Here is a 12055-nt window from a genome sequence, read left to right as displayed (position 1 = left end):
TTAAAAAGCTCACCAACTAACCACCCAGGCAAAACTGGAGCAGCATTTTGAAGCTGACTCTCAGGAACCCACTCCAAATGAAAGGAAGGACATTCCTCCGAAGGCGGCACCTTGTTCCTCAGTAACACGGGCTGCGTGTCTGCTGTGGACTCCCATGGTTACCCAACACAGAGATCTCGCCTCCAGGATTCTCGTGATCCTCACTGTTACCATGGCCACAACACACGGTTTGAACAAACAACATTTCTGACCTCATCTGGTTCTCACATTTGAAAAGTAAGCCATTTGGAGAACAAATTCACTTTGAAAGGTTAAAATCAACCGACAAATTAAGCATTTTGAGTACTGTGATCAAATGAATACAAGCCACAACCTAGGAACCTCATTCTCCACCCATAGGAAAATGAATGACTGCCTAAAAAATCATTTTGACAACTACTGAAATTTCAATATAGAATATATTTTAAATAATAGTATTCTATCAATGATAAAGTTCCTGATTGCGATAATGGCATCATGGATAAGAGAATGTCCTCATTCTTAGGAAATATACACTGAGGTATGTAGGGGTGAAGGGTCATGACGCTTACAACTAACTCAAACTGTTAGTAAGAAATGATAATATGGAGGGAGAGAGAAAACAAATATAGTAAAATGTTAACAACTGGGAAACCTAGGTAAATGGCCAAAGTGTTCATTCTACTATTCTTGCAACTTTTCTGTAGATTTGAGATTTTTCAAAATAAAAAGTTTAAAAAGAATCATGCATTACTGACTGGTATATATAAAATAGATAAACAAGTTTATACTGTATAGCACAGGGAAATATATTCAATATCTTGTAGCTCATGGTGAAAAAGAATATGAAAATGAATATACATATATTTATGTATGACTGAAGAACTGTGCTGTACACCAGACACAACATTGTAAACTGACTATACCTCAATTAAAAAAAGAATCATTGCTCAACACTGGAATTTGACACAACATTGTAAAATGACTATAACTCAATAAAAAAAAGTTTAGAAAAAATCATGCATGTTCCAGATTAGTGACTTGCAAACTTTTAAAACAATAAGCCACAATAAAAGATAAATTGGATGCAGCAATCCAGAAACACACATAATCTGAACAAATGCATACAAATTAAATAAAAAGTTTCACAAAAGAATACTTACTCTTATATTACATGTGATGCTCTGTGACTTCCTGTTCAATCTTGTTTTTTTTAAATGCCGGTTGTGACCCATTAAATGAGTTGATGATGACTCACTAATGGTCACAACCCATTTGAACATTTCTGCCCTCAGTGGTGCTTTCTGCAGCATTTCTAATACTTAGTATTACCTAGAGACATAGCAGAAGCCTTAAAGAACTGACAGCTCAGCACATCCTGAATCCATGTAGGCTTTGAAAACCCACCTCTTCAAATACAGAGAGAGGACATTTAAGATTAGAGACTTTCAGAATGTTGACAAAAGCAGTCATCATTACACCTGTGTGGAGGACAGCTTGAGCACCTACTTAGCGAACACAAGAGCCTCTGCTCTGGCATTCAGGTCTGGGGGCTTACAGTTGGCCACCTCTCACCCCGGGAAATCTCTCAGCCCCTCTTCCCGGGCTGCCTCCTTTCCTCTTGGCCCGTCAGTCAGCCCCGAAGCAGCCCATAATAATTTCCACACCCAATGGGATTCTCCAAGCCAGAGACTCCCTGCCCCGCTAACACAGCATCTCTGTGTCTTTCGGACACTCTTCCCACAAAACACTAAGAAAAGAGGATTTTGTGGCCTCCATGGGAAAGTCACAATCCATGTTTGCGTATAAAAGACTCCGGAAAGTCCTGCAGAAAAAAAACCTGTTTAACTTTTTTTTTTAATCTTAGGATTTCACAAATTTGTTTGGCCACAGACACTCCTCTTCTTTTTTTCCCCTATTCTGCCTTAAAGTCCCTTTGCAGCTAAGGCCACCCCTGGGAATAATTGTGGAGTAAATGAAATTAATCTTTGTTTTAAACGCCTCCTAACACATCTCAGACGGCAGGAACCACTGCCACCCCCGTGGGTCCAAGTCCTTCTCCCATCACACTTGCCTCCTGTCCTATCCACTTTCTGGACCCTGGTATCCCCAGGCCCCTGGGGGAGAGGGATGAGGATTGTAGTAGAAAAAAAAGGGACTGGGCATTTAATGGTTGCCCCCCCGGAGAATTTGCACAGTTTTTAGTACTTCTTTGCCTATGGATTAACTCTAATTCAGGCATGCAGGCCGAGTTTCCAGTAAGGGGGTGGGGTGGGGGGTGGAAGGATACGGGTGGAGCCCTGTAGCCCTAGAAACTTCCAATCCCTAGTCTTCTCACCAGAGGGGGCATGTTCATTCTTGCTTCTCTTTTCCAATTAATGCCCATGTGACAGGAGCAAAGTCCATAGCCTCCCCCCTCTCTCACATGGCATTTCCCAGGACCATCTCCGGAGGCAAACTGTTCCTTCCCCTCTCGGCTGGAATGTTCGCCCCCTGTCCCCATCCTATTCCCCTCCCCCACACCAAACACCTTCAAGCCCAGTTAACTAAACTCTCCCTTCCTCATTTCCGCCCCCACCGTAGCCAAGGCAGTCGCAGTCTGGGCCACCCCAGTACAGAAGGGTCAGTCCATCTGAAGGACAAAAACGTGCTGAGCCAGGCTGAGCAGAAGACCAGAGCCCAGGAGAAACGGGGTCTTGCGGCCCGAGCGTCCCACACCCCGGGAGGGAAGGCTGTCAGACAGCGAGGTGTTGCCCGGCCCCTCGGTGGTGTTGACGGCCTCCCCCAGTGGGGCCCTCGGGGCTAGCAGCTTGGAGAGGAGGCTGCTGAACCTGCTCACTGTGGTGGCCGCTGGCTCTGGGGGCGGGCCTGGACTGGATGCGGTGAGGTTCAGCTCCTCGGGGTCCACGCAGAGGCCGTTGGAGGAGCGCCCAAAGGCCACCTGGCGGAGGTCCAGGCCGGCCACAGAGCCCGGGGAGGCGCACGGCACGTCGGCGGCGCGCCCGAAGCTCTCCATCCAGTCCCGCAGCCACTCCAGGTGGCAGTCACAGCGCCACGGGTTGCGGAAGAGGAAGAGGCGGCCCAGGAAGAAACCCGGCTGGAAGGCGGCCCAGGCGAGCACGGTGAGGCGGTTGCCGTTGAGATGCAGGGCCAGGAGGCCCGAGAGGTTCTGGAAGGCGCCCTCCTCCACGAAGGCGATGCTATTGCGGTCCAGGTAGAGCAGCTCAAGCTCGGCCAGGTCCGCGAACCAGGCGCGCGCCACGAGGCCCAGCGCGTTGCCGCCCAGGTTGAGCGTGCGCAGGCGGCGCAAGCCGCGGAAAGCATCGGCCGGCAGCACGGCCAACAGGTTGTCGTTGAGCAGCAGGTGCTCCAGGGCGCCGCAGTCGCGGAAGGCGCCGCCGTGCACTGCGCGGACGCGGTTGGCCTGCAGGCTGAGCGAGCGCAGGCGGCGCAGGCCCAGCAGCGAGCTGGAGGCCACGGCCTCGATACGGCTGCGCTCCAGGTGCGCATGCGTCAGGTTGGCCAGGCCGCGCAGCGCGCCCGGCACACGGCGGAACAGGTTGTCGAAGGCGGCGAGCTCGCGCAGGGCGGGCAGCTCGGCCAGGAGGCGCTCGGGCACGGTGAAGAGGCGGCAGGCGGCCAGGTCGAGGCGGCGCAGGCGGCCGAGCGCGGCGAAGGTGCGCGCGTGCAGGTAGCGCAGGTCGCCGTTGTGCGCCAGGCGCAGCTCGGCCAGGCGCGGAAGGCCCTTGAAGGCGCCGGGCGTGATGAAGGACAGGTTGTTGTGGCGCAGCGACAGGCGGCGCAGCGACGGCAGCGTGCCGAAGGCCCGCTCGCCCAGGAAGCGCAGGCCGTTGCGGTCCAGGTCGATGGAGGCCGCCTCGCACGGGAACTCGGCCGGCACCCGCAGGAGGCCCGCGCGGTCGCAGCGCACGGAGCAGCCGCGCTCCACACTGCTGCAGGCGCAGGCTGCCGGGCAGGCGCTGGTGCAGGCGTCCTCGGCGGCCCGGGCGCTGGGCAGGCCGAGGACCACGGCTGGCGGGGGTGGGAGGGTGGCCGGGAAGGGGGAAGAAAAGACAAAACAGGAGCAACTGTCAGCCAGAGGGTCGCCCCAAGTCCACTCCTCCCTGTCCGAGTGGCAGGATGTGACTGTCCACCAAGTTCTCAGACGTCCCACAGAACCCTGCCCTCCAAAAGGGCCTCTTTCCGCCGCCGAGACCTTACTCGGGTGTCCCCACCCACCACGCCCTCCCCTTTGCTTTCCAGTTTCCCTTTGCTTTCCAGTTTTCTTCATCAGCAACACTCAGCTGGAATCCCAGAACTTGATCCCATCCTAACCCCTCTCCTGCCTCTCTCTATTTACTGCAGGTCCTGGAAATTGAACCCAGGACCTTGTGCATGCTGAGCACGCGCTCTACCGCTGAGCTATACCCTTCTCCTGCCTGTATCATCGCTTGTGCTCTCCTAGAATGCAGCCTAGAGGGCTTGTTGTCTGCATGCGTTAAGGGACCTGGAGGGCATCAGTGTGGCCCATGGTTTAGTTCTGTGCTGCCCAATATCGTGGCCCCTAGCCACATGTGGCTACTGAGCATTTGAAATGTAGCTAGCGCAAATTGAAATGTGCTGTAAGTGTAAAATACACACGAGATCCCAAAGACAGTACCAAAAAAAGGTAAAATAGCTCATCAATAATATATTGATTACATGTCGAAATGGTATTTTAGATTACTGGGTTAGGGAAAACATTAAAATCAATTCAGTTGTTTCTCTTTACCTTTTTTATTGGGCTGCTTAAAGAATTTAAATGTCTGTGGCTTGCATTGTATTTCTATTGGTGCTGCTCTAGTCCCTCCCACCCTAAGAATTCAATTTCTGAAAATCCCCACCTAGTAAATTAAGCCTCATGAAGAAGGGAGAATTAGGAAACAGGTTGGGAATGAAAGTAAAGCCTATCAATCTTTCTTTCCTTAACAGTCACTCTAATTAAGCCCTAAGGACAGCATACTAAATAAACTACCAGCAACCTTCTTACACACCTCAAAAGAATAATTGTGGACACTGTGGTTAATTTACATTCACCAGCCCTTGCTTTCTGGAGCTTTTTTTACATCATCACAGGAGGGGCTGGTGCTTATAAGTTACTTTTGTTCTGAGCATTTGAATGGAGGATCAAATAAAAATTTCCAAAGCCCTCCAGGTGGCTTGCCACCTGCAGGAAAGCAGAATGGCATGACCTGCTTCTCTGTGGTAGCCAGAGGGCCCAAGCCCCATCTTGAGTTCCAGTGAAAAAAAACAGCATGGAAGATGCACAAGTTTTATTTTCTGGCCAGGAACAGCTGGCAGGTGGAGTGTGCTCCATCTGACATTCTTGCAGAGGAGCAAAGGTACCCAGCTGTAAAACCTGACCACTGCTATTCGCAATTTCTTCCTCTCCTCAGCAATACTCCCAAATTCCTAGCAAACACCTGGGCCTACTATGCAGCCCCTCCTACTGTGTTCACATTACTTTGCCTTGCCTATCCAAGTCCTTGTGGGAACCTCAAGGTGTGGCCACACGAGGAGTGTATAGTTCAGTTTGCTGCTGCCTCTGTAGGTATGCTCAGCTTCCACTGTCTTTTCAGTCCAACTCTTATGGACACACGTTTTTTCAGCTGCTAGGAAGGTGATTCAGCCCTTTCAGACTTGGCTGGAGGACACTCAGCTCTTTGAGCCACGTGTCAGTTGTAAACTGTAGCTAGTTCAACGTTCTGATGTTCCAGAGACAAAGCTTTTCCCTCTCCCTAAGAACTGTGAACTAGACACCAAGCATCCAGCAAGGTTCTTGGACCCTGTGCTGAGCTTGGCTGTAAAGAGGGCAGCTGCTGGGTGGGAGAAACACCCTGTTAGAGAGACAGCGCCAAGAATATAACCCTAACTCCAGGCGTCAGCTGGACAGAGGCTGAACCTTTTTCTATTATCTCTTCCAACTGGGTCAAGAAGAGGCATCAGATTTCCTTACAAATGGACCTTCATTCTACTCTCTTCTCCTTTCTAATTAAGAGAAGTGCACCCTCCACCACATGATTCATGTTTCTACTTTACAATAGCTAATACTGTTCCAGGCACACTGTATGGCTCAGTAAATGTTTGCAGAATTAAATGGAATTGATGCCTTCCTCTGTAATAATCCCTGCTGGGGAATGTCATTCATTTTGAAAACTTTGTCAAGGAACTCATGGGATTATGACAGACAGGATACAACCAGTTTGCTTGCATAATGCAAGAGATCAAATTTTTGGCTGCCAGTTTAAAAAAAAACATGCAAGAAAGGTGAGGGTGAAGCTTTTTATTATATATCCTTTTTACCTTATTAATTTTGAGTGATGTGACTGTATTACCTATTTCACAAAACAGATTAAAGTGTTTTTTTTTTTAACTTTAAAGACTCAAGATGTTGTCACTGTTAGAGACCTATTTCCAGCCTCTGAAACTTTGATAGCCATTAGGAACAATAAATAATTCACTGGGTTGTTAAGTGAAATTTAAGTTAAATCAAGCAATTCTCAGAATAGACAACCAAACTCCAGTATTGTTTTACCCAACATGAAGACTAAGTACATACGTAGTGACCCAGAAAAACAGGGTACCAAAACAAAAAATTCTTAAATAACATATTTGGGTGAGTTCTGCTTGCAATAATGGCAGAGTAGCTTCTATCAGGCCAACACTCCTGGTGATTGCTAGTGTAAACTCTGGAAAAATATTTTTCAAAAATCATATGCACAGAGAATTATATTCAATGTCTTATAATAACCTTTAATGAAAAAGAATATGAAAATAAATATATGTATATATGCATGACTGGGACATTGTACTGTCCATCAGAAATTGACACATTATAACTGACTGTACCTAAATGAAAAAATCATCTGAACACAACATTGTAAATCAAGTATACTTGAATAAAAAAAAATCATTTGAAGGCACTAGAGAGAAACCTAAACAGGTAACCAGAGAAGATACGACCCTTAAATGAAGAAAAGGAATCTAGATGAGAACCACATTTAACTGTCTTTTCCTCTCAGGGCATTTTAAAGCCAACACTACACATGGGGAGTAGAGCTCAGGCAGAAAGCAAGAATCTTACTGAGCAGAAAAGTTAGAGGTCAGAGTGTATAGTGGCCACAGTGGCTGGAAATTGAGGAGGGAAACCATGAAAAAGAGGGAGCCACACACAACATTGTAAATTGACTATACTTCAATTTTAAAAAAAGGGAGCCACAAATGAGGAGCCACAAAATTGGCACACAGGCTTCCCTTAGATCCTTGTTTGAATCCTATAGTCATATGTATAGGGTGACTCCAAGGAGCCAACAACGGAAGGCTAAAAGAACTAAACAGAGATTTCAGCAGTTTCCCATCAATGGGAAACAGATTAAGAGTTCAAGGTCTACGAAGTTAGAAGGGCTTGTAAAATACCTTGAGCTTTACATTGAAACCCCAGAGGGCCACACCTTAGGAGTAAAGACCATTTCCCAGGGCGAAGGGCAAAACCGAACTAGGCCTTCCCTAACAAAGACTGAAAGCAAGCCTCCCAAGTATCAAGGTGATCTGCCACTAGTTTAACCGAATGCCAGAAGGAAATTCAACACTCTTCAAAGGAAGATAAGAGAATCTAGAGTTTCTATAACCACTATCTACAATATCTGCTATACAATCAAATAATACTAGGTATGTGACAAAGCAGCAAAGTGACATTTCTCAAGAGGAAAAGATAGTTAACAGAAGCAGACACAGAGACAGCTCAGGTGTTGGAATTACAAAACAAGGATTCATTATAAATATGTTAAGGAACTTACAGGAAGAGATGGATATAATGGATGAAGATATGGGGAATGTGAATTTTAGAACAGGCATGGATCAATTTTTTAAAAAAAGGAGGTATGAACAGGCTGTGAAGAAGCTCTATGACATTGACGTGGCTAAGGTCAACACCCTGATCAGGCCTGATGGAGAGAAGGCATATGGCTCCTGACTATGATGTTTTGGATGTTGCCCACAAAATTGAGATCATCTAAGCTGAGTCCAGCTGGCTAAATCTAAATATAAAATTTTTCACTTTAAAAAAATAATTAAACCCTCTCCCCCAAAAATAAACTAAAAACAATTAAAAATTAAAAAAAGGAGGCATAGAAACTCTGAAAATGAACCCAATAGAAGTCTTAGTACTGAAATATTATATCTGAAATTTTTAAAAACATAATTGAATAAGAAAAACATCAGACTACACACAGCAGAATAAATATTCATGAATTTGAAAGAAGTCAATAGAAATTACCCAAAATGAAGCTCAGAGAGAAAAAAAGATTAGAAAAAGTATGATCAGAGCTTCAATGACCTGTCAGACAATATCAAGCAATTAGACTAACATGCATGTATCTGGAGTCCCAGAGGAGAGAAAAGAGAGCATATGGCAGAAAAATAATTGAAGACAATTTGATTAAAAACATAAAGCTCAGCAAACCCCAACTAATATCACACACACACATGTGCACACACACACATCTGGGCACATTACAGTCAAAATGCTGAAAACCAAAGTAGAAAATTCTTTAAGGCATCCAAAGAAAAAAGACACATTACATACAGTAAACATCAATTAAAAAATGATGACTGACTGCTTATTAGAAACAATAGAGGCCATAAGATGACAGAATTTTATCTTTTAAACTGCTGGAAGAAAAGCAAAATCTGGCAACCTCGAATTCTGTATCCAATGGAAATATCTTCAGAAATGAAGTAAAATAGAGATACTTTTAGGTTAACAAAATCTGAGAAAATGCATCTCCAGCAGATCTTCTACACAAGAAGAAATGAAGACATTCTTTAACTTGAAGGAAAATGACAATAGATGGAAATCAGATCTACAGGAAGGAATGAAGAGCAATGGAAATAGCAAATAAGCCACTAAGTATAAAAGACTACTCTTTTCGCACCTTAATTGCTTAACAGACAAATGACTGTTGAAAACAAAAATAACAATGTATTGTGGAGTTTATAACATATGTAAATGAAAAACATGACAACAATAGCATAAAGAATGAGAAAGGAATTAAACTGAATTGTACTCTTATAAGGATCTTAAGTTATATACAAAGCCATACAAGATTAATTCAGGATAGACCATGATAAATTAAAGATGCATATTGCAATCCCTAGAAAATAAAGAATCTCAACCCCTACTTCACATCATATACAAAAACTCCTTTTAGATGGACCATAGACCTAAATGTAAGAGCTAATACTATAAAGCTTCTTGAAGATAACATAGGAGAATATCTTTGTGACCTAGTGGTAGGCAAAGATTTTTTAGGACAAAAAAAAAAGCGCCAACTATAAAAGAAAAAATTAATAAATTAGATTCATCAAAATTTTAAATTTCTGCTCTTTGAAAGACCCTGATAAGAGAATGAAAAAACAAGCCATGGACTGTGAGAAAATATCTGTATATTTTCTCCATATATTTTCCACAAATGATTGTATTCAAAATTTATAAAGAACCCTCAAAACTCAATAGTAAGAAAACAGGCAATAAATTATAAATAACTTATTAAATAATAATATCCTAATAAGTATAATTTTTATAAATAAAATTATTGAATAATATTGAACAATAAATTATAAATAAGTCACCCAATTAATAAATGCGCAAAGTATTAGAAGAAACACTACCCAAAAAGATATATGGGATGAAAATAAACATGTGAAAAGATAGTCAATAACAGTAGTTGTTAGGGAAATGCAAATTAAAATAGCCACCTATTAGAATGACTAAAATTAGAAACACTGACTATACTAAGTGTTGGAGAGCATATGGAACAACTGGGACTCTCATACACTGCTGGTGGGAATGTAAAATGGTGCAACCACGTTGGAAACAATGTAGCAGTTTCTTTAAAAGTTAAACATACACCTGCCTCATGATCCATCCATTCTACTCTTAAGGAAATAAAAGTACATGTTCATACAAAAGGCTTTGGCATGAATGTTCATGGCAGCTTTATTAATAATAACTTAAAACTGGAAACAACACAAACACCCATCAAGAATTGAATGGGTAGACAGCTTATGGACTGGAAGAAAATATTTGCAAATGATGTGACTGACAACTGACTAGGGCTTAACTTCCAAAATATACAAACAGTTCATATAACTCAAAAACAAAACAAACAGACAGACAACCCAGTCAAAAAATGGGCAGAAGACCTAAAAAGACATTTCTCCAATGAAGACATACAGATGGCCAACAGGCACATGAAAAGATGTTCAGTATCACTAATTATCAGACAAATACAAATCAGAACTACAATTAGGTATCACCTCACACCAATCAGAATGGCCATCATTAAAAAGTCCACAAATGATAAATGTTGGAGAGAGTGTGGAGAAAAGGGAACCCTCCTATATTGCTAGTGGGAATGTAATTTGGTGCTGCCACTATGGAAAACAGTATGGAGATTCCTTTAAAAACTAAAAATAGAGTTACCATTTGATCCAGCAATCCTACTTCTGGGCATATATCTGGAGAAAACTCTAATTCAAAAACTTACATGCACCTCAGTGTTCTATAGCAGCACTATTTAAAATAGCCAAGACATAGAAGCAACCTAAATGCCCACTGACCGATGACTGGATAAAGAAGTTGTGATACACACACACACACACACACACACACACACACACACACACACACACACACACAAATGGAATACTATTCAGCCATAAAAATGAATGAAATAATACCACTTATAGCAACATGGATAGACCTAGAGATTATCACACAAAGTGAAGTAAGTCAAAGAAAGACAAATATCAGATATCACTTACATGTGGAATCTAAAAAAATGAGACAAATGAATTTATTTACAAAACAGAAACAGATTCACAAACATAGAAAACAAACTTATGGCTACCAAAGGGGAGAGGGGTGGGGAGGGATAAATTAGGAGTTTGGTATTAGCAGATACAAACTACTATATATAAAATAGATAAACAACAAGGTCCTACTGTATAGCACAGGGAACTATATTCAATAGCTTATAATAACCTATAATGAAAAAGAATATGTATTTTATATATGTATGTGTCTGTGTGTGAATGATCAGTATACTGTACATCAGGAACTAACAACATTGTAAATCAACTACAATTTAAAAAAAAAAAGTTGAATGGGTAAACAAATTATGATATACACATACAATGGAATACTACTCAGTGATATGGACTATTGATAAATGCAACATATATGAATCTTAAGATAATTCTGCTGAGTAAAAGAAGCCAGACAAAAAAGAGTACATACTATATGATTCCACTTACAAAACATTCTGGAAACTACAGATTCGTCTACAGTAACAGGAAGACCCGTGGTTACCTGGGGATGGGTGGGGAGGCAAGGAAGGGCAGAAGGGAGGGACTAGAAAGGGGCATGAATCTTAGGGGTGATGGATATGGGATATGTTCATTATCTCAATTAGCTTGACGAGGTTTCACAAGGGTACACTTTAAATACACTTAATTTGTTACATGTCAATTATACCTCAATAAAGCTGTTTAAGAAAAAGGTACCATTAGTATGTGTGTGCGTATGATTTGTATACAGAATATACTTTCATATTCCTATGAATGAAGAATAATGAAAAGATAAACAGCTAAATAGAAATGGGTAAAAATGTGAACACTTTACAAAAAGAATATATTAAGTAGCCATTAAGCACATGAAAAGGTGCTCTACATCATTAGCCATTAAGGAAGTGCAAATTAAAGCTACAAATGGAAGTTCCCTATGCACACACCAGAATGGCTGACAACCCTAAATACTGGTGAGGCTGTAGCACAACTGGACATTGTTGATGGGAGTGGAAAATAGTGCAATAACTTTGGAAAACTTTGGCAGTATCCATTAAAGATAACATATGACTATGACTCAGCAATTCCATTCCTAGGTATTTACCCAAGAGAAATGAAAGGGGAAAAAAATGTCCACATAAAGACTAGACAA

The 12055-nt window shown here is 42.6% G+C and overlaps 1 protein-coding gene across 1 annotated transcript; it reads right to left on the bottom strand.

The window, feature by feature from the left end:
• Nucleotides 1–559: 559 nt before the first annotated feature.
• Nucleotides 560–4309, bottom strand: NYX (nyctalopin). The gene has a single exon (XM_045523360.2). The coding sequence runs from the start codon at nt 4307–4309 to the stop codon at nt 2642–2644; it is 1668 nt and encodes a 555-aa protein (XP_045379316.2). The 3' UTR covers nt 560–2641.
• Between the last annotated feature and the right edge of the window lie 7746 nt (nt 4310–12055).

This window comes from Camelus bactrianus, chromosome X, assembly GCF_048773025.1.
Source record: "Camelus bactrianus isolate YW-2024 breed Bactrian camel chromosome X, ASM4877302v1, whole genome shotgun sequence".
Taxonomy (NCBI): Eukaryota; Metazoa; Chordata; class Mammalia; order Artiodactyla; family Camelidae; genus Camelus; species Camelus bactrianus.
The sequence above is the reverse complement of the archived record's forward strand: the minus strand, read 5'-3'. Positions and strand labels throughout refer to the sequence as shown.